Source organism: Grus americana, chromosome 2 (genome assembly GCF_028858705.1).
Source record: "Grus americana isolate bGruAme1 chromosome 2, bGruAme1.mat, whole genome shotgun sequence".
NCBI classification, from domain to species: domain Eukaryota; kingdom Metazoa; phylum Chordata; class Aves; order Gruiformes; family Gruidae; genus Grus; species Grus americana.
In genome coordinates this window covers 79,752,426-79,774,711 of record NC_072853.1, presented here as the reverse complement: position 1 = coordinate 79,774,711, position 22,286 = coordinate 79,752,426, and the positions used below count along the sequence as shown (strand labels likewise).

Here is a 22,286-nt window from a genome sequence, read left to right as displayed (position 1 = left end):
TTGGATTGTATGTTTGGAGGATCATGCCTGCTTTTAGTTATCAGGTGGTGACATTAATAGCTCTGACACATCCTTCCATAAAACTGAAGCTGGATTATTGTAGTTCTCTTTCAATTCCTAGATTATTAGCAAAATCAATCTGCCGTTTGCTCAGAAAACAGCAGTATGATGAGCCATGGGTCTAAGCTTTTATTCTGACTATCCGTTCTTGGTGTTCCTCTCCTGAGAAGAAGCTGTTTACGTTAGCTGGTTTTTGGAGGTCTGAGTGGGACCTTCTGACTAAACTGAGAGTTATTCTTCAGCACTCTGTATTCTTGGTATTCCTGTGTGACTGGATTCCATTTGAAATTAATTTTACTGGTTTATGGAGGTCTAAAGGACTCCTTGTCCTGTTAGATTCAAAACGTCAGCCTACACCTCACATATACCCTGTGAGTAGAGTTTCCACAAAGAATCAAAATCTACCAGGCAATCAAGGTTTTGCTAGGCTGCCTTTACGATGGAAAAGTATTTTTTCCTGAAAACCTGTGCATTGTATCTCCATGTCTCTTTAAAAATCCAGAAAACGTGGTTCCACCTGTTGGGAGACTGATACAGGAGAAGTATGTGCTTACTTATTGGGACATTTTACCAACAGTAGATACTAACAATGCTCCAGTTTAAGGTTTGCACAGTGACCTGTAAATTCACAAATGGCAAATCATGCCTTACTCCCTGTCACACTGACAGCTACAGTGTGTTTGAGTTAACAATGAGAAATAAGAAAATTAAGATGGCAGTGTTTTCTTTGACAGCTCAAGTAATCTGGAACTTGCTTCTCTTTCACAGAACTACATAGCCTGAACATGGTGATATTAGAGACCTTCTGTGAAAGATCTCAGTTAACAATGATTCCTTGAACAGAGGTGAAATGGGAATAGTTAGATAATAGGATATATTCCTTATTAAATAATCAAATTATGATTTCTGCCAAAATGTTGATGCAAGGTTTGGATTTGTCTTGGTTTTTAAGCTATTTCTCATGTCAGCAAATAACACCAAATCTGGAGAGGACTGTAGTAGCTATGAGCCAGTGCAGAAACTAGACAGAGACTTTTAAAAGAAAAGGAAAAGCAGTCACGGGAATTCGGTGTATCCACCTCTTGATTACAGAAGTAACTGGAGCATAATGGGGAACAGAAGAACTGAACTCAACAGCTCCTGCACACGGGGCAAAGAAATGCATTGTCTGTGCAAGATGTGCCCCTAGAGTGTCTGTATTACTTTGTATAAAGGCCTCATATTCTTTATTTGGCTGGAAATGAAAGGGGCAGACAGCTCACAGCTCAGGGACTATAAGGTTGTCTGCATTGCTGTCTTGGTGAGGAGGAGTTTCTGATGAACTTGGAGAGGAGCTGAGAGGCTGCCAGTCTCTGCAGGCTCTGGAGACTCAAGGTGACATGCATTTGGCCATGCTAGAGAGAAGGAGAAATCACCTCAATGAAAAGATCAGGGAGAATGTATCTCTCCATTTCTACTGATGTCTGAGTCTGTATATTTTAAAAGTTTGCACTCGGTATATGTAACTGCACAAAATGAAGGAGCCTGGACACATTATGTTAGTACAGACTGTTAGATCTAGTTCTGTTTAAAATGATTCAGTAATATTTCAGCTTTTTTTTTTTTATAGTGGTGCAAGGAAAGGTGGTGTGCTGAGAACACTTCCTCAGCATCCTCCTGTTGTAATTTGTGCAGTTACTGAAGGGTGGGAGAGTAGGATTTCAGATAAAAGAAGTCCTCTAATCACGCTTTTCCTCACTGCCCACCCCTCAATGCACTTTTTGGATCCATGATTCTGCTTTTCCTACGTGTGCTGCCCTTCAGGAAGTTCAGGTGGAGCTGTTGCCTTTAATAAGGGGACGGTCTACTCAAAATACACTTTAGGCAGAGCCCCCAGCCCTGCAAATATAGGGCACAGGCCCTCTTTGGGGGAAGGAAGGAGGGAGGGAGAGAGCACGCATGCCAATGGAAGACTTTTTCTAGGTGATGGTCTCCAGACCTGATGCTCCAGATGAGAGAAGAGTGTCTCCCCATGAATAGGAGGAAAACCCCTTATGTGCTGCTTATCGCAGCAGAGAGAGAGAGGGGAAGAGGTATGCAGTTCATGGACCAGAAGAAGAACAAAACAACACAAAACTTGCAAGCCATTATGAAGGGCATACTTCTGATGTGTAATGTGGGGTGAACTGGGGAATCTCAAGGAGAATGGACAGCGTGAATTTGTGTGCTAGGGAGATAAAGGAATTCATTCTAGTGCTCTTGGGCTGTATGGTTTTTGTTGGGCTGTCTGCAGAGGTGAAGGGAACAGTATTGAATTAATTGGGGCAGCTTACGTGTGGGTGGGTAGAACTAATTAGGACTGTGTGGGGATGCAAGTATAGATGGAAAATCATGTGTGTTTAGGGAACAGAATCAATTAGGAACTTGCTTTGGAAGGGCTGGGGGATTGTCATGTTATAAGATTATTTGATTAGGAAAACTCTTTGGTGCTTTGGGGGAACGGAAATGTGGGTTTTGTTGGATTTTTTTTTTTTTTTTAGATGATAGGCAGAACAGAATGAAGTGGGTAGAGCAAAGACAGAATTGAAAGGAAACCTATCCTTAAGTCCTCTCACCTTTCTCCATCTAGAATGCATTAAAGATGGAAAAAGGACAAGAATCCTGGGAGGGGGGAATGAAAAGGCAGTTGAAAGGCATAAGAGGAAGAAAATGCCAATGGCTTTCTTTCTGTTTCCATACATTGGCACGAAGTATGTAGTGTGCTCTTTTCTGTTCTTCTTTTGTATAAACTTTAGGACTGGGGAGAGAGGAGCTACGGAGAAGCTACCTCCGCAGAGGGTTGTCTTCCCCTACCAAAGGAGACTATGTGAAAAGTTTTACTCCATTCCTGAGATTGATATTTCACCCATTTCCAAATCAAAGCTGCCGTGCAAATTTGAATGTAATTTTTTCTCAGGGAGTCTTGATGCTAACAAATGTAGATTCTATTTATATATGGTCATTCATACATATTTGTTTCTTTATATAGCAGTATTTTGAACTTTATGACAAATAATGTTTTCTAGTAAATTTTGCTTTAATTGTGTTTTTATAAATGTGTTCAGAAGGCCCTCTGGCCCTGTTTGAGGAACACAATTATTATAATAAGCTGAGGTTTTAAATTTTGCAATGTAAAACAACTTCTAAGTAACTATGTAAAGAGAAGATTGAGGCATTAATGTTCTCTCAAAATGAGAGAGAAAAGGAAACACTCATGTGAAATGAGAAGCAAGCAATACCAGGTGTTTTATGTTATGCTTTGATAATATTTTTCTCTCAGGTTAAGAGCCCTAACTACTGGGCTCTTCGAATCCTAGGAGACTTCTTTGGCAAAACCTCTAGACTTTTCAAAGCCTGATTTACATGTACCTATGCACATTTTAAAAACACTTTCTCAGAAATATAAAACCCACTTTTTTAAAAAAAAAAAAAAAGGAAAAGTGATCAGCCCTTCTCCAAATTTTAGTAGGCCGTGAGTCTCCCAGCTCAGGCAGGCGCATGCTGCTTGGCCTCTCAGCCCCTTCCTGTGGAGGCCCTGATGACTTCCATTTGTTCCCCTCTGCGTTACATTTCCTGAGCTCATTCACAGCTGTCTTCATTATTCACAGCTCTGAACTGATGAAAGGAGGGAAAAAACAAAACCAAAACCCATCAAGTGTTTTATCTGTGTGCTAATTGTGAGGAGGTTTCAGGAGGGGAGGTGGTGACCCTTGCTGTTGCCTTGCAGGAATGTCAGCTCTGCTGGAGAGGAGGCCCGCAGAAGAATGAGGGAGTGTGATGGCCTGACGGATGCGTTGCTGTACGTGATCCAGTCTGCTCTGGGGAGCAGTGAAATTGATAGTAAGGTTTGTTATCTTTGTCTTTTCAGGAGCAAGAAATCCAGGTATTTGGGGTGCATCAGGACTGTAAAGTGACAGTTGTTTGGTTGGTTTTGTTTAAATGCATTGTGAAGGATACCTTAACAAAGCATAATTTAGCTATTCTTTTCCTTTCTCTTCTGTTGAGTTGTGTATTTTTGTGTGCTAAGTGTTGGATTTGTGTCTACCTGTGTAGTGTGCACAGGTAAACATGCCATTCTCTCACTTGAATTCTCAAGGGAGAAAATATGATACTGATTTAAGAAAAGCAAATATGTCATATTTCATGTAAACTTCCTTACATTACCTGGCCAGGTTTACCTTAAAATTGATTTTCAGTACCAGTATGAGACAGAGCTAATAACAGTGAGGTAAGCTTATAAGGCAAACAAATAAACGAGCAAAAAAAATGGGCAATTAATAGGCAGTTTTGCAGTACTACCAACATTATTTCCTCTTTGAAGAGGATCAATGAATGCTTTCAGTAACAACTGTTTTAAGACACATTTTTATGTCAACTTTACTTTGCTGAAAGTACTAGGATATGAAAATGCTTCTCCAAAGGTAAAAGGCACTGCCTCATTAAAAAGATTTCAAGCATTTACAAATTGAAGACGTGTAATGCATTGAATTATTCCACAGAAGAAGAAAAAGGCTAGTTTTGAATACCTTTTGCTTTCAGTATATGGTGCTGAATTAATTACAGTTGCTGCTCTAGGGCACCCTTGGTCCATTTGCAAACCCCTGATAATTCATAGAATCATAGAATGGTTTGGGTTGGAGGGGACCTCAAAGATCATCTAGTTCCAATCCCCCTGCCATGGGCAGGGACACCCTCCACTAGACCACGTTGCCCAAAGCCCCATCCAACCTGGCCTTAAATGCTTCCGGGGATGGGGCCTCCACAACCTCTGTGGGCAACCTGTTCCAGTGCCTCACCACCCTCACAGGAAAGAATTTCTTTCTAACATCTAATCTAAATTGACCCTCCTTCAGCTTAAACCCATTACCCCTTGTCCTGTCACTACACTCCCTGATAAACAGTCCCTCTCCAGCTTTCCTGTAGGACCCTTCAGGTACTGGAAGGCCGCAATTAGATCTCCCCAGAGCCTTCTCTTCTCCAGGCTGAACAACCCCAACTCTCTCAGCCTGTCCTCATAGGAGAGGTGCTCCAGCCCTCTGATCAGCTTTGTGGCCCTCCTCTGGACTCGCTCCAACAGCTCCATGTCTCTCCTGTACTGGGGCCCCCAGAGCTGGACGCAGTACTCCAGGTGGGGTCTCACAAGAGCGGAGTAGAGGGGCAGGATCACCTCCCTCGACCTGCTGGTCACGCCCCTTTTGATGCAGCCCAGGACATGGTTGGCTTTCTGGGCTGCAGGCGCACACTGCCGGCTCACGTTGAGCTTCTCATCAATCGATACCCCCAAGTCCTTCTCCTCAGGGCTGCTTTCAATCCATTCCTCGCCCAGCCTATAGTCGTGCTTGGGATTGCGCCAACCCACGTGCAGGACCTTGCACTTGGCCATGTTGAACTTCATGAGGTTCTCATGGGCCCACCTCTCCAGCCTGTCAAGGTCCCTCTGGATGGCATCCCTTCCCTCCAGCGTGTCGACCACACCACACAGCTTGGTGTCATCAGCAAACTTGCTGAGGGTGCACTCGATCCCATTGTCCATGTCGCCGACAAAGATGTTGAACAGTGCCGGTCTCAGTACCGACCCCTGAGGAACGCCACTCATCACTGGTCTCCACTTGGACATTGAGCCGTTGACCACAACTCTTCGAGTGCGACCATCCAGCCAATTCCTTATCCACCGAGTGGTCCATCCATTGAATCCATGTCTCTCCAATTTAGACACAAGGATGTCGTGCGGGACGGTGTCGAATGCCTTGCACAAGTCCAGGTAGATGATGTCAGTTGCCCTTCCCTTATCCACGGATGCTGTAACCCCATCATAAAAGGCCACCAAGTTTGTCAGGCATGATTTGCCCTTAGTGAAGCCGTGTTGGCTGTCACCAATCACCTCCTTATCTTCCATGTGCCTGAGCATAGTCTCCAGAAGGGTCTGCTCCATAATCTTGCCAGGCACGGAGGTGAGACTGACCGGCCTGTAGTTCCCTGGGTCTTCCTTTTTTTTCCCTTCTTAAAAATGGGGATTATGTTTCCCCTTTTCCAGTTGGCGGGAACTTCGCCAGACTGCCACGACTTCTCAAATGTGATGGAGAGTGGCCTGGCCACTTCATCCACCAGTTCCCTCAAGACCCACGGATGCATCTCATCAGGTCCCATGGACTTGTGCGCTTTCAGGTTCCTTAGATATTCTCGAACCTGATCTTCTCCTACAGTGGGTGGTTCTGCATTCTCCCAGTCCCTGCCTTCTGCAACCTGGGCAGTGTGGCTCAAGGATTTGCCAGTGAAGACTGAGGCAAACAAGTCGTTGAGTACCTCAGCCTTCTCCATATCCTGGCTAACCAGGTCACCCGTTTCATTCTGGAGGGGACCCACATTTTCCCTCGTCCTCCTTTATCACTGTCATACCTGTAGAAGCTTTTCTTGTTGTCCTTGACATCCCTGGCCAGACTAACTTATGTCAGGGCTTTGGCTTTCCTAACCTGATCCCTGGCTGCTCAGACAGTTTCTCTGTATTCCTGCCAGGCTACCTGTCCTTGCTTCCACCCTCTGTAGGCTTCCTTTTTGTGTTTGACTTTGCCCAGGAGTTCCTTGTTCATCCATGGGGGCCTCTTGGTGTTTTTGCTTGACTTGCTCTTTGTTGGGATGCATCTCTCCTGAGGTTGGAGGAGGTGACCCTTGAATATTAGCAAGCTGTCTTGGGCCCCTCTTCCTTCCAGGGCTTTGTCCCATGGGACTCTACCAAGCAGATCCCTGAAGAGGCCAAAGTCTGCTCTCCTGAAGTCCGGGGTATTGAGCTTGCTGTGTGCCCTCCTCGCTGCCCTGAGGATCCTGAATTCCACCATCTCGTGGTCATTGCAGCCAAGGCTGCCCTTGAGCTTGACGTCCCCTACCAGGCCCTTCTTATTGGTGAGAATAAGGTCCAGCATGGCACCTCTCCTCGTGGGCTCCTCTATCACTTGGAGGAGAAAGTTGTCATCGACACGTTCCAGGAACTTCCTGGATTGCTTGCGCTCAGCTGCATTGTCCCTCCGACAGATGTCAGGGTGGTTGAAGTCCCCCATAAGGACCAGGGCTTGTGATCATGAGGCTGCTCCTATCTGCCTATAGAGGGCTTCATCTGCTCAGTCCCCCTGGTCAGGTGGCCTGTAGCAGATCCCCACTATAGTGTCCCCTGTCCCTGCCCTCCCTTTAATCCTGACCCATAGGCTCTCGGTGGGCTCCTCATCCATCCCCAGGTGGAGCTCCATGCACTCCAGCAGGTCACTGACATAGAGGGCAACGCCCCCTCCTTGTCTGCCCTGCCTGTCCTTCCTAAAGAGCCTGTACCCTTCCATCCAATTGCAGGAGAGCAGCAGCCTTTTACACAACAAAGTTTTAAAGCCCACTGTGTGTGTGCTTTGAATGATCTTTTACAGATAGTTTTCCATGAATGTCTGTGGGTTTATAGGTTGGAGAGGGATAACCTTCAGAACTTCCTGGTTGTTAGCCTGAACCAGATAGGTGAAATTTGCCCGTGCCTTCAGGGGAGGCAAAGAGGAATGATGAGGGGCTTGTAGCATGTGGTGTTGGGATAGCAGTGTGGTTTTGTGTTTTAAGAACAAAAAACCACCCCAAAAAAACCCACCACCCATTAGTCTCTGACCAGTTTTCCATTTGCAACAGTTTAGCAGATGACGGAGGACCGAGGCAGCCCAGCCACAAGGTAGGCACCACGCTTGCAGCAGGATTCAGAGCAAACTCAGCGGCATCTGCAGCCAGCTGCCTCCCACCCCTCCCTGTCACCTGTGCCAAGCAGTCACCAAACGTGGGGCCAGTTTTAGCTTCGTTAGCTTCGGAAGGAGAAGTTAGAGGGGCTTCACTGGAACAGAGTGGGGGGAGGAGGAAGAAGTAAGTCAGTTTATGACCCTTCTCACAGCTCAGCTGCTTTTTCAGCAGCTTCTTTATAGGTGACTCGACTGATTTCAAGATTATTTTACTGTTAAAAGGGCTAAATAAGAAGCACAGTAAGCTCCCTGTTTTGCCTTTATCATTCATATAGACTGTTAGTTAAACTCTCATTTGTAGCTGTTATGACTGGTAAAAACTGCAGGCTAAGGCGTATGGAAGAAAAAATGAGAACGTGAGCAGAAAGTTATTGTCCCTGCCTTAGTAGTTTTAACCTCTTGTCTAACAGCTCCTTAACTGTATGACATAAAGCAGTTGTGCAGCTAAATACAGAACAGTATAGTGTAGCCTCTTACCTTACATCTTTATCCCAAAGTAGAATGTAATTTTACTTAAATACTTAAATCAGTGGTTCTAAATCACTTTTTAATCTAGTTTCAGAAATGGTGCTCATAACAAAAAATGGGTTTTGTTGTTTTGTTTGTTTGTTTTTCCAAATGCCATGGCTGTTGCCCTATTGGTAATTTTGTAACAGTGACTAAAAACTGAAATACTGAAAAACAGGTCCTTGCTCTTGCAGGCTCTGAAAGAGGATGGGGGATTTGCAAGCACATGTGGAGTTGTTGTTAAAGTCATTCCTCATGTTTGCCAAGTTAAGAGCCCATAAATCTTGGCAGCATTACAAGCATCTTAGCAGCAGTGTTTCTTATAAAAGTTTAATAAGAAAAAGCTATGCTAATTCAAGTGAAAGTGTTAAAAATGAGTGACTTGGACATGGTTACCCGACAAAGTTACTGTTCATAATTTTAATTTGATCCATTAAAGTAGAAAGACTACGGAACACATACTTAGTCCCCATATGATGAAAATGAAAAATGTCTGTAGGAATGAGGAATACAAGGACCCTTGAATGTTCAAAGCTACAAGTCAAGAAAGAGTGAAGTCTGTCCAACTGCATGACTAGATGCAGCTTTCTTGGCTTCAGCAGTTCACCTTAGTGAAGGTGTCAGTTGCATTTGAGCCTCGGAAGTTTGCTTATCAGTCTTTCGTTTGAGGTAACATCCTTGTGGTGGACTCAGCTTATTTGGTTTTGACGTAACGAGAATTTTAGGTGCAAAAACTATTGTTTCTAAAAAGGAGAATTAAAATTTAGAACCCTAATCAAGAAATGCAAAACTTTAGCACGCTGCGGCTGTGCAGAAGTAAATATTAGCAAGGGTGAATAAAATTCACGTATGGAAATCTTAAAGGAAAGTAAAAAAGGCAGCAGACTTTTCAAAAAAATTCATAGTCACTATGAAGTCTGCAAAGATTTCGTGTATGAAAGGTTTACTGAGGGCACTTTCTACACACACATATATAGTTCTACATGCGTTTATGAATTTGACTGGAGATTTCAAATTAGTACAAGTGTAATGTGAAATGTCATCGATGTTGAAAAATACATAAATAACCCTGTCTAGATGAGTCCGAGTTCAATATCATCTCTGGAACTTAATGTCATTGCAAAAACCGTGTGCCAAATTCTTACCCAGCATAAGCTCATACAGTATATCAAAGTAAATGAATTCTTGTCTGTTTGCCTCACTGATGAATACAGCAGAGTAAGACGGAGCCGAAAGCCTCACAGTCATTCTGTTCTGGGTTAATGGAGCAACAGAGCTGGGATGTAGTGACTATCACTTTTTATCTCCATGGAGCACTAGGAACGGTTGAAATAAACATAGACAGACACAGACTGGCTTTTTTAACCATGCTTTCCCTGCCTCCAGAAAATTAAGCTCATATCCTTCTTATTAGGGATAGTCAAACCAGATTGAACCAACTACATGAGTAGTCTTCAAGCAAGTCTAAACTGAACTTCTTTTAGGCTTGCAGAAACTATGTTGAATTGTCAGTGAATTTTTCATCCGCTGGGTCTCACTCCATTTCTGGATTCCTGCCAGCATCTTCTACAGAAGGCACAACCTATTAGGGGGACAAGTGGATGAAAGGGAAAGGCTGCCCACAAGGTATCTGCAGCCTGGCTAGAAGCAGTAAAAGCAGCAAGACGCAATTTCTAGTCTTACTTCTGGAACTCGAGAAACATCATCTGTTCATGCTACAAGTACTTGTGAAATGGAACTTGGATCCCATTTTTCTGGTAATTTACATAGAATTGATGCCAGAAAAAGGCTATTTCTGGTTTGTTTTTTTTTTTTAAAAAAAAAAAAAACCACAACCTATTGCCATTTTCTATTCATAGCATTTTCTATGCACCGAGGTGGGAGATTGCTGACATTCTGTGTGTGTTCAGGTTCTCTCGATCACTTTTTACCTCAGCTTCTGTTTCACATGAGGCTCCAGTGTGAAATTCAGAATGAAAATAGAAAAACTCACAAAAAAATATTGTCCAGGCTACTGATTTCGTTCTATAAAAATTTCTAAATCTCTTAAGCTATGGTTACCTGCGGAACACTCAGAAATTAGCAGGTAAGAATTGTGCTAGGAAAATGTACATGCAAAGATCGATGATATGTCTTCTGCTTTGTATGCAGAGTGAGCAAGGGACGATTTTAACTTTTTTGTGGTTTTGTTTTCTGTATTTTATTTCTTTTTGTCACGCTCTTCAGACCGTTGAAAACTGTGTGTGCATTTTGAGGAACCTCTCATACAGGCTAGCTGCAGAAACATCTCAGGGACAGCAGATGGGAACAGATGAACTTGATGGATTACTCTGTGGTGATGCCAATGGAAAAGACGCAGAGAGTTCAGGGTGCTGGGGGAAGAAGAAGAAGAAAAAGAAATCACAAGATCAGGTAATGAAAGTTACTTGCAGCTGTGTTGCGAGTAGTTGAAGTGCCCATCATTTAAAATATCAATAATTAATGCACTGCATTAGATATAAAGTGCATGATGCATAATATACAAAACCATTGCCTTTGATTAGTTGAGAGCTTACGGCTCTGGATTAATGAAATATGTTTGCTTGAGAAAGTTGCACATGACATGGTAGCACCTGGAAACTGTAGTCATGAATGCCATAAATACTGTAAACTGCTCAGTCTTTTAAAGGAAGCCATTTATTATGAAAAATCTTAACATTCAGATGTAATCAGCATATACTTTATACTGTACCTCCACACAACCACGCATGTGTGTAGAGAGGCCTTGATGCAAGCAAGCATCAGGCTTACATTTGTATAGTTACTTACTTGGAAGTTAGTCTTGTACTTTGCCTCTACACGTTGAAAGAAAACTGTACAGGACTGAATCAAGCAATATGAGTGAATGCTAAAAAAGCATGCGTATTTTGGTATATTTAGTGTCATTACCAAGGAAAGATTGAGAAGTACAGTTCTGATAGTTTCCTCAAGTTATTTGAGGTGCTGCAGGATTTTATTTTAGGTTGGTTGACTTTCAAAGTGTATTTATCTCCTTGCTTTTCCGTTAACAGCTTAAAATTTGGGGAATGCTGACAGTGATATTAGAGAGAAAGATATTGTCATATCAGTACACACACTAAATAGCAATGAGTATGGCTACTGGTTTATGAAATTTTTCAAATGACCTGTGCTGGCAGCAGGTAGTTCTCCATCTCTTCCTAGACCTAGTCTTTTCCATTGCCATTTATTTCTATTTCAGATTGCTCAAAGAAAATATTAATTTGAGTAAGCGATTAGGCACAGAGGGTATTTGAATAAATGATGTAAACCAGTATCGGAAATATTCCTGAGTTCATAAAGGCAAATTGTGTTAATGTGGAAAAGTTATAGGAACATTAAGAAGCTAAGATTCAGGTACTGAAAAATGCAGTGCTCATGACTAGTAAGATTTTAATTTCACCTACTCTTCTAGTTATACACTGCAGTCATCAGATAACTTGAATTTATTATGGCCTTTTGTTGAGGTTCCCATATTAGGCTACAGTGAGATAAAAAGTGCCAAAGCAAACTAATATTACCCCATAAAGCAATCATCATCCCTGTTCCTGAATTAACAGTTCCCACATGCTATGCTTGCAGTTATTCAAAGTGCAGGAACAAAAACAGCATGTCTGGGTATGAGTGGGTCATACCGCAACTCGCCTTACTCGTTTGATGCTCTGTTTACCAACACGCACGCGTGTGCGCTCATACACGCATTATATAAAGTCTTTTTCAACTCTTTTATATTCCTTCTGTGATTTCTGGATCTTGGCTTCATATTTTTAACTCTGTACCACTGACTGTTTCATTGTTGCTGTCAGGCTTCTCTGTACTTTAAAGGTTCCCTGTAGAAGATCTTTCTCCTCCTCCAGGCCAAAGAACTAACCTCTTTTGACTGATTTCCTTTACAATATACGTGCTTCTGCCTGCTCTTACATACCTTTTGTCTGTTTCTAGGAATGTTCATTATCAGCATGGTAAAGGTCTCCTCAGATCTGCTTGTGTTTGCCTAATGGAAGGGTTTAATAACATTTTTAAAATCCAAAGAAAAGTGAAATTATGTGCATATTTTTAGGTTTATGTTTACTAGGCTTTTCTGTGGCAAGGAAATAAATTTAGTCTTTCCAGAACTAATTTTGTGGTATACAGAGCCACTTTGCCTTACAAACATTAGAAATATTTTTCTAATTATTTTTCTTCTTTCATCTTATTTCCTTTAAATCTGGATAGCCTACCCCATCGTGCCATATACCAGTTCTCACCTGTGGCTATTGTTCAGTTCAGGAGTTTAAGGGAGCCTTGTGAGCCTTCTATAGAGGGCATTACTCTCACGTCATGATCCCTGACTGTTGTTGACTATACTCAACACTTTAAAATATGATGTCAAGTTAACTAGAATGCTACTGAAACTGAAGCCTATCAGTAAGATCATCATGCCAGAAACAGCTCTCCCAAGTTACTCTCCTAAATGGAAAAGAAAAACAGAAGAATGTTTTTATGTAACTGTGCCTTTGTATTAATAGCATGGAGCTTGACCGCAAGCTCAAACTGGGGTAAGGGTAAAGGTAATTTTTTTGTCCAATTATTTTGCAAAAATGAGCATACAACTATATTCAATTTGCTTTCTTTCTGGAAACCACCCAGTCCAATTATGTAAAAAAACCCCAAAACCGAAAAAATCCCACCCACATTCATTCTGCTGCTTTGATTCTGTCGTTGTTTTGTGGTTTTTCAGGACCCCAGTATGTTCCTTACTACTAAAAAGTAGGAGTAACTGGAAAGCCAGATCACGTTCTTCTTCTGGACAGTGTCACAGTCAAGAATACTCTATTTACCATTTCTCTGTGTGTCAAGAAAAGTCAGTATTCTTGGGTGGTTTGTTGGGGCTCTTTTTTTCCAGGGAAGAGTCTTTAACAACAGGATCATCTTGTGTTTCTCAGGTTATTCAGAATTCACCCCATCTAAACTAAGCTCATCAACTTTTTCTGCAACTTGTAGGACAATGTTTTCACATGTCCTTTCCACCATACGTTGTCTCCCTGTGTGCTGACTGCTGCCCTGTATATTGCACATGTACATATTCTTTTATGGTAATCTCATCGCTTTTCTCCACGACTTTTAACATTTTTCCAGGTAATGCCTTTCATAATCTCTTTTCAATTGCAGTGCTTAAGCTGTTACCTGCTGCTTGTTCTGTCCCTCAGAACAGATCTCATGCTGTCCTCAAGATGCTGTTTTTAGAGTGCTCATTCCTCTAAGTGCCTCAGCAGGGAAGCATTTATCCTCTGAAATATCTTATAGTTCTGAAGATCATGCTCATGATGGACGGTGTTTTACACATAAATAAACCAAGGCATACCTATGGAATCTGCATAGGATGCAATAATTTAAAACACCTGAAATACATAAAGCATAGCACACCATCATGGATTTGGAACCTGTGGAAGGAAACCTCAAAGAAGCGGAAGATAAGAAAGATATAAAAGTAGTCAGTTACCCAGGTGCCCCATGAAGACACAACATTGAGCTTCAGGCCATTTTTGATACATTGTTCATGCTAGAAAATACAAACCTAGTTACCTATCAGAAAAGTTCTTCACAAATATATAAAAAAAAAACCCAAAACTTTCTTTAGGCTCCTTATTATTGTCACTTACAGATACAGAAAGCAGAGTTCAACCTAGTATTAAAACTCCAGGCATTTACTGGTGTGATTCCTGTAATACTTGTTCGTTTTGCCTGTCCTGTCACATCGCTAAGAGTTGTGACACCTTGGTACAAGGGAGTGGTTTCCAGTTCTGCAGCCCGCTACGTTTTATGACCCCAGAAAATATGTTGAGGGTATAGGTATCATTCTGTTTCAGCAGTGCCATGGGGTTCTTGTATAATAAAATAGACTGTTTCAGTCTTCCTCAGAATATAAGGTTTACAAAACAGCATGGAGAAAAAAATGTTCAGATTTTAGTGAATGTAATTTTCAAATTTTCCTTTTACAGTATATTTTTTCAGTCCTTCACTTAGTTTCTCAGGTGTGTATTTTCTTGAACTCCTTCTGAGGTGACCGATATGGGCATTTATGGGGTGGTCTTTAATTTTTAAATAAAAGTATTCAACTTATTTAAAAAGTACTAGTAGCAAAACTACTGTAATTGGGCGATAATAACAGATGTATCATTTCAGATAGTGGATGGGGATGAAGTTGCAGTTTTCTGTAGTTTAAAAAAAAAATCCCATACACAGGGAGTTTGTTTCTTAAATCATAAAACAGGAGAAACCTTCTGTAACATTAAAGTCACTTTCTCATTGGTATTGTATGTAAAGAAAATAGAAGTTAACTTCTTTATTTTATGATTTAAGAAACAATTATCACTGTTTTTCTAGGTTATAGTTCAGTTGGTAAGTTTCTTGAGAAGAACAGAGCTGAGTGGTAATATCAAATGTGCTTTTCTTTGAAAGACTTTTCAAGAAGAAATTGGAATATGTTTTTCATTAATGACATCAGTTGTAAATACCAATGGCAACTTTCCTACATCTTGAAATCAAATAAGAGATGTTTCTTTGTTCAGTTCATAGTTAAGTCTAATGTCACCTTTCAAATGACTTTACTTAAGGAGTTCCCTTAGGATCACAGGTAACAAGTGTTCTTTTCATTTCAGAATAAAGGTGGGTTTTGTTAAACGAGCCCACAGTCCTTCCTCTCTTTCACTCTTTAACAGGGCTCAGACAGGTACCTGAGGTGTGTGCTTTGTCACACAAGTTTAATGCCGAAAGAAACCAAAACCTTCTAAAGATTTGCAACAAAAGCCAAATATAGCATTGGTATTATGTACAGAAAAACGAAAAGCAAAATTCCTATATAGGCTTCAGGAAAGATAAGTGAGATGCACCAGTCTTCACTTCTGTCTCCGATCCCAAGGACTGTAATTCCCTGTCACTGCTGTTTATGTTCTCTCTGCTGCTTACCTGTGATCAGCTGTTACTGAGCCCTCACCACATAAAGCTCCCCAGCTGTAGACGCCTTCACCTCTGACTAGGGCATCATAGGCATTCACCTCTCTGCCTTGCATTGTGTCACTTTTCAGATGGAAATAAATTTTTCTACTTTGGAAAATTTTGTCGCTTCTGTTGGTATTCTCACTGCTGCCAGCTGGTTTATTCTTTGAGCTCTATGAGAAACAAGGACTAGGACAAAAAGCAGATAGGGAAAATAACTTGTATGGCCCAATTTCAGTAAAAAATTCAAGGATTTGTCATTAATCCTTATTTTATTTCTTGTTATGCAGCCCATTATATACACATGCAGCACTACTTAATTTCTTTCCCTTTCTTCATGAAGAAGAAACGGGCTGACTGGTTGGCTTCATGCTCCTCTCGAGTTCCCCATCTGTGATCATTCTTGTCAGCCCAGAATCTAGCCCAACATCTGATTTTTGATTGGAAGTGGCACTTTTGAAATGAGTCTGACCTTCTCTTTCACCTTCTGTCAGGAGCCTTAAGGTATAACAGCAACATTTCAAGTTATATATCATTATGAATTGACTGGCACAGCTCTTTTGCATGCTAGCTAAATGGGCTATAAATTCTTCTATCCAGGTGAAATAGCAGATTTAAGGCAATAATATTTCAAAAAGAATAAAAAATAAAGCTGTCAGATATGCCTTTTCATGTGGCGAGACCACTATTTTACCAAGTATATTTCAGTACTCTACCAAGCTGTACTAAATTAATAAGCACAGAAACAGAGAAATGGTGGTGGCTCCTGGTTTTAGCTAATAATCTAAACTGAGATTAGGGATGTAAGACTTTGTTGCCAGTATGTTCTGTTTCGGGAGGATATTATTTCCACTTGTTGCGTCGTTATCTTGCAGAAGATGATTATGCCAAATGTTGTTTAGCAAGAAATCAACTATTGAGCAGCTCCTTACAGAGCTTCTTAGCAACCATTTCTAAATTCTTGCTTGCCTACACAGAAACATCTCATATACCCTGGGAATCTCTCAGTATCATATATGACCAAGTTGTTTTCAAAGTCAAGACTACAGGGTTATTAAAAGAAATTTGTATTTGTCAATTTGTGGAATATTGTGCAAAGGCCATTAGCTTCAGCTTCCTATGGAGGAGCGAGGGGTGAGGAGGAGATGTGGTGAGATGCCAAGGATTGCTGTCCCTGGATTGAACTCCATCCTGTTTTATTTGGAAGGGGTCTGGTTTTAAGCAAAGACAAAATGGACAAATCAAATGAAATTATTTTTCTTAGCTAAGCATAATAATATAAAAAAGTTGCATAAAGGCATTGACAATTATTTTAAGAATGTAATATAGAATCTGGAGTATAATTTAGATTTATTCATATCTCAGATTAATAATAAAGATTCCAAACAATGGAATGTTTTGAAAGCATTCCAAACACCTTTCCCAAAATTGTAAACATTGTTGCATCAAATTGGGGAGGTTACCATTACTTATCCAATAAACTTTATCCAAAAATTTCCCAGTTTTTTTGGCAGCACATGTTTCTGGACCACAGCAGCATTTCCCTCTCCCAACCTACTCCTGTAGTCTCTGTGTAAGTAGACACTTTTACTTATATTTACCACCCTTCTTCAGGCCTGGATGTCTAAGCTGAAATTTGACTTGATTTAAATAGTGGCATTCCTGCCTCCTTTATATAGCTGCATGGATTCCCATCACCCCTGACAGCAAGCTCTGTGATTTTGTTGAATTTTTGTTGTTTTACTTTAGATTTCTGCTCTTGACAGCATTGGTCAATGCAGCTCTTGGGCAATGGTTCCCATAAGAAATTGTTGGATTGACATGCCTAGGGACAGCTGGCATAGATTTCCATGGACACTGGATATGCAGGATGAGAAACCATTGTCCTCTGGGGGGTGGGGGAGAGAGGGAGCTGTTTGTTTAAAAGTCTTTGAAATGTCAAAAATGCATTTGGTGAGGACTGTTACAATTTTTGTATAATTTTTTTTACTGCTGATACAAAGAACACAGCTACAGCACGATCCTAGACATTTGAGATAGTCTGATAATTGATCAAGATCGTTTTAGTAATTGCTGAGGTGTTTGGGTTTTTTTTTTCCTTAGATTTTCTTTTTTTATCAGTGGTATTTTGCATAGGCTAGGGGAAATAAAAATACCCATGTTTAATACAAGAAAATAAAACACTTGTTATCACAGGGAAAAAACCTGTTGTCGTGTGACACTCCTTAATAACAAACCCTTCCAACTAGAGGCTGTTAGTGCAAAAAACAAAATATAGATAATGCATTGCTCTGAGTTGAAGCCTTTTCTGGTATTCAGTACAATTACGCTATAAACATGGATTTGCTTTCATTAAAATGAGAAAAAAGGTGATGGGTGATCTGTTGTGTGGCATGGGGAAGCATCTAGACGAGTGATCTTTTTCTCCTCTCAAAGTTCCTTAGTAATGTGAAAACTTCAGAAACTTTATTAGAGTACTCTTATTCTCAAAAGTCTGGTGTTCTTTAAGATCTTTATATTTGGCTTTTTATTATTCTTGACTTTCATCCTTTCTTTGCACTGGTTTCAGGAAATTATAGATTTGTATCTCAGCCACATAACGAAGAGTTTGTCAGCTTCAACCACAATATATGTGGGTAATTTCAGCTGAAGGAGGGAAGCGTGGAAGGAATATTTGTTTATGACTTTTTATTTCCTCCTTAGCATAAGCTAAGAAGAATAATTGGATATGGTCATCCACTTTTTCAGAGGCTCCTATCACATCCACAGCCTGTATCAGATAGGTCTTACTGATCTTTCCTGATGGTCTGCGGCAATACAGTAACTGTTACAGTAATTCATTGGGTAGAGTCATTTAGTACGCTGCCTCAGTTCATTAATACTGAGCAATGTGAACTACAAAGCAACTTCTGCCATGCCTTAGCCAACATTTGAGAAAATGGACTGTAATACCATTTTGAGGAAAATACATTTTTTTTTCACTCAGCTAATTGATGTTTATATTTGTGAAGTACCAAATGGGGTGAAGATCAGGAAATTCTCCTTTGCAATAGCTTCTTTTCTGACCTGTGTCAGTGCTGCATGCCCTGCAACAGTTGGGCTGTACAGCTGCAGGCACTGGTCTCAGCTACACGGAAGATGCCAGAAGCCATTAAGCCCTTCAGTGAAGTGTTAGCTGAGATCACGCACGCAGGAGCAGAGAGGAGCTGAAACATGGAGACAGGGAGTGCATGACCGGTCATGGTTGCTTGTGCCCTCTACCTCCCAGAAAGCAGCCACAGGAGCATCTTTTCTATCACCCTTTATCACACAACCTCGAAGAGGCTACCATAGGCACAGCATGTATGTCATGCGTGGTTTGCAGTGACACCCTCCCTAGCGTGCCACTGAGGTGCTCTGGGCACGCACACCGTGTCTGAAGAATAGTGCAGAACGTTATCCAATGTCACTGGATTTACTGCACCTTCACCGCACACGCAGGTGTGGTACCAATGACTTCCATCACCCTTACAAAGACCATGAGGCATCACAGTGTCTTGAGAAAAATGTCTTCCCCCGCAGTTGGTGATAAATTAATCCAATCACGTGCTAAAAGTGAGTAGCAAGAAGGACAGGGAAGTGCAGTAATTTGTCTCACTTTTTTTTTTAAAATGTTTTCTCATTACTGGGCAGAATGGCAAAACCACATTAAATATTAATGCAAGTATCATTTCTAGTGCTTTATAAGTACCAGCATAGCATGAACATATATACAGGTCTTTTTAGAATAGCTGATTTTCAGCAGTCTTTGGGACTGAAAATACCCGAGTTTAAAAAAAAAAGTTATATCCCCACATGTGCACCAAAAAAATGTATTGGGTCGATCTGATACATTTGATACATTATATGCATTTATTCCCTGAAATAATGTAATAAATACACTCTGCAAGCACTGTTCAATTGCATAATGTGTCCATAATTTGTGCAAATTGAAACGAGATGGATGAAGACCTGAATTTGTGCCCTTGGACATCACAAGTCGTTCATTAGTGGACTTACTAAGGTACAAAACCCAAATCTGGTGTGAGGTCAGGTTTGACCTGTAAGACATGTTTCTCATTTGTTTTGCAAAAAATTCTGACAGCGCAAATGATTGAATTCTGAGTTAAAATAGGAAGCAGGTTTTTATGTATTTTTTATGAGCTGACGAGAAGTCATTTCTGGCAAGGATGGTGATTTATATGGAGAAAAAAGGAGAATTGAGTTGCATACAGTGAAATCAACCTATTGGTTTAAAGGCAGAAATGTATTTAAAAAATTCAAAGGCACAGCCCTATAATAGTGTCATTGGAAAGGATTGTTTCTCCAGAAGGCAATTTTCCTGTAGTCTTTCAACCACCACTGGGTATTGCTGTGCCAGTTCTTTTAAACTGTGGTGACTTTTGTCCAGTGCAGCGAGTTTCATCTCTGAGCAGCTTTCTGGTTCTTTCTTTATCAGTAACTGCTCATGTGTATTAAATGGTCCCACTAGCTTTCCATGTTGCTAGTTTTTCTGCTTTAATCTAGAAAAATAGTGTTCTGGATTCTCAGTGGTAGTTATCTAGCAAAACTTTGCTAAAATTAGGCTATGTTAGTTGTTATTAGATAAGACTTGATTGATTGTTCCTTAAATTATGTGTAGGTTCTTAAAGTTAGCTTAAATGAAATGATGATTTATACTTCCTGAAAACAAGAGAATCTAGGTCTTTTCCCAGTGCAAGTATCGTTGTGTTGACTCATAACTAATTAAATCAGCTAGGAAAATTAACTGTTGCAGATATAAGCAAGGAGTTAATTTGGCCTGTGCTATCTTTGTATGTCTAGTAGATGTTTAATGTTATGATATGCATTTTTTATCTACATCATCACAGTAAATTCTAATGCATGGCATTAAAAGGTTTACTTTGTATCATATTGTGCAATCAGTATGTGTCAGAGGTGTTAGAAAAGAGATTGTATTAAAAAGTTGGGGCTTGTTTTTCACACTGGTATTAAGGCTATGAATTTTCTAAATCCCTCTATCTGTTCAAAGCAAAGAAAAATATGTATTACATATATAGATAAGAATCACATTTAAGATATCATTAAAAGTGCATTCCACATCTTTTGTTTTTAAAAAGTTAAAAAAAGTCCTTGGATTACCTTCTTTTTAAGATGTTTCATGCTTAGGTGCAAATATTGTGTATTCCACTGGAGAGGTGAATCACTGTTCTGGAATAAAGTTTCTCTTTCTGGTAGAAGTGGGTTTTGTGCAGTAACCTGCTTGTTGTCCAGGTGTTAATATTGCCCATTTTGGATATCAGACTAGGATTATTTTCATGGCAAAACTCTGTATGCAATGAGAGGAAGAGTCTGTTTTGTAAGAGGTGGTTCCACCTATTACATCAGAGTCTCAGACTGTATGGCTGGCTGGCTGTATGGCTGAACGTCTCCAGAACTCACACACTGAGAAGCCAGAAGTTGTTGAGCAGTTGGAGAAGACTTGTCACACTTGGGCCTTTCAAGGGATAGAGGTCTCATGGCCTTGCATGATTTAGTTTTCCACATTAGTGTTTCATTTTGTTTTTTTCTTCTCATGAGGAGAGAGAGGATGCAGAGAACTGAGCAGGATATGAAAAAGGAAATTCTCTTCATATGCAACTTCTAGATTTGCCTCTTAAGATATGTTCATGTTCACTGGGCTTCTGTTCCCACCCAAAAAAATAAATGCAGCGCAAAATGTTTTTGTTATGTCAGCTAGCTAAAACACTGTGATTTCTGCCAGTGCTGTAGTTCCTCTGTAAGAAGTGTTGAGTAGTAAATTTGGTTTCTCTATGAAGAATCATGTGATACGCTAAAATTGAGAACAACTGCTCGCGGGCAGATGCCTTCACACACGCACTCGTAGATGTTACAGCTTCAACTGAGGCAATTCTCAAGTATTTCACTGTTCCTTGCTGACAATCTGATTTGTACTTTCCAACAGTGGGATGGCGTAGGACCTCTCCCAGACTGTGCAGAACCACCCAAAGGAATCCAGATGCTGTGGCACCCTTCAATAGTCAAACCCTACCTCACACTTCTTTCTGAGTGCTCAAATCCAGACACGCTGGAGGGGGCAGCAGGGGCACTGCAGAATTTGGCTGCTGGGAGTTGGAAGGTAGGAATATTAACCTGATACATCTTTCTTTTCAGTTCAGAAAAACCCCTACAGATGACAGCACATTGGTGATATAAATCTATCTGAATCCTCCTGGTAGTGGGATAACCCTCTGTTTTCACAGAACTATCTGCAGTCACATTTGAGATAGTATTTTAAGTAAGTCCTCTGAATTGATACAGCTAGTCAGGTCATAGGACAAGTCAAGTCAGCATACAGCAGTGAAAATCACCTTGGTCAAATCAAGTATGAAAAATTACCACTGAAAACCAATATTGAAATGAGGAAAAGCAGCATCTTTATGAATCCATGGTGACAGACTCATAAGAAATGAGCCAAAAATATCACTGGTGACAATCAAATGAAACCATATTGTTTTGTCACTGCGGAAACTGGTTGACATTCTGTCTCTTAAGGGAAAGCAGGCAAGAGTATAGCAAGTTATAAATCATGTGACACCAACACAAGAAATCTAACCATCTTCTTTTTTTAAAAATAAAAAAATAATAATATACATCAACAATATGATTAAATATGTACAATGAGCAAGGAAATGCTCAATCAAGGCACTCCATTCCAGCTAATCCTACTTTTCAATTATAGTAAAAAAATCCATTTTTCTCTCTCATACTGTTTGCAGTGAATTGAGAAAAAATTTAAGAACTCATTTGTTAGATTTTGAAAATAATTCTAGATTAAAACAAATCAGTAAACTTCAAGATAACAGTTGAGCCTGGTTTACTTTTTAGGGCAATTCCTTCATCCCTTTCCTGACA

The 22,286-nt window shown here is 40.5% G+C and overlaps 1 protein-coding gene across 6 annotated transcripts in view; it reads left to right on the top strand.

The window, feature by feature from the left end:
• CTNND2 (catenin delta 2) overlaps window positions 1-22,286 on the top strand; it is a 691,690-nt gene that overhangs the window by 583,799 nt on the left and 85,605 nt on the right. For all 6 annotated transcript variants that reach the window (XM_054816775.1, XM_054816773.1, XM_054816771.1 and 3 more), the window contains 3 exons: window positions 3,806-3,923; window positions 10,566-10,751; window positions 21,337-21,510. In XM_054816775.1, the coding sequence (XP_054672750.1) occupies window positions 3,806-3,923; window positions 10,566-10,751; window positions 21,337-21,510 (478 nt within the window). The remainder of the gene's footprint in view (window positions 1-3,805; window positions 3,924-10,565; window positions 10,752-21,336; window positions 21,511-22,286) is intronic.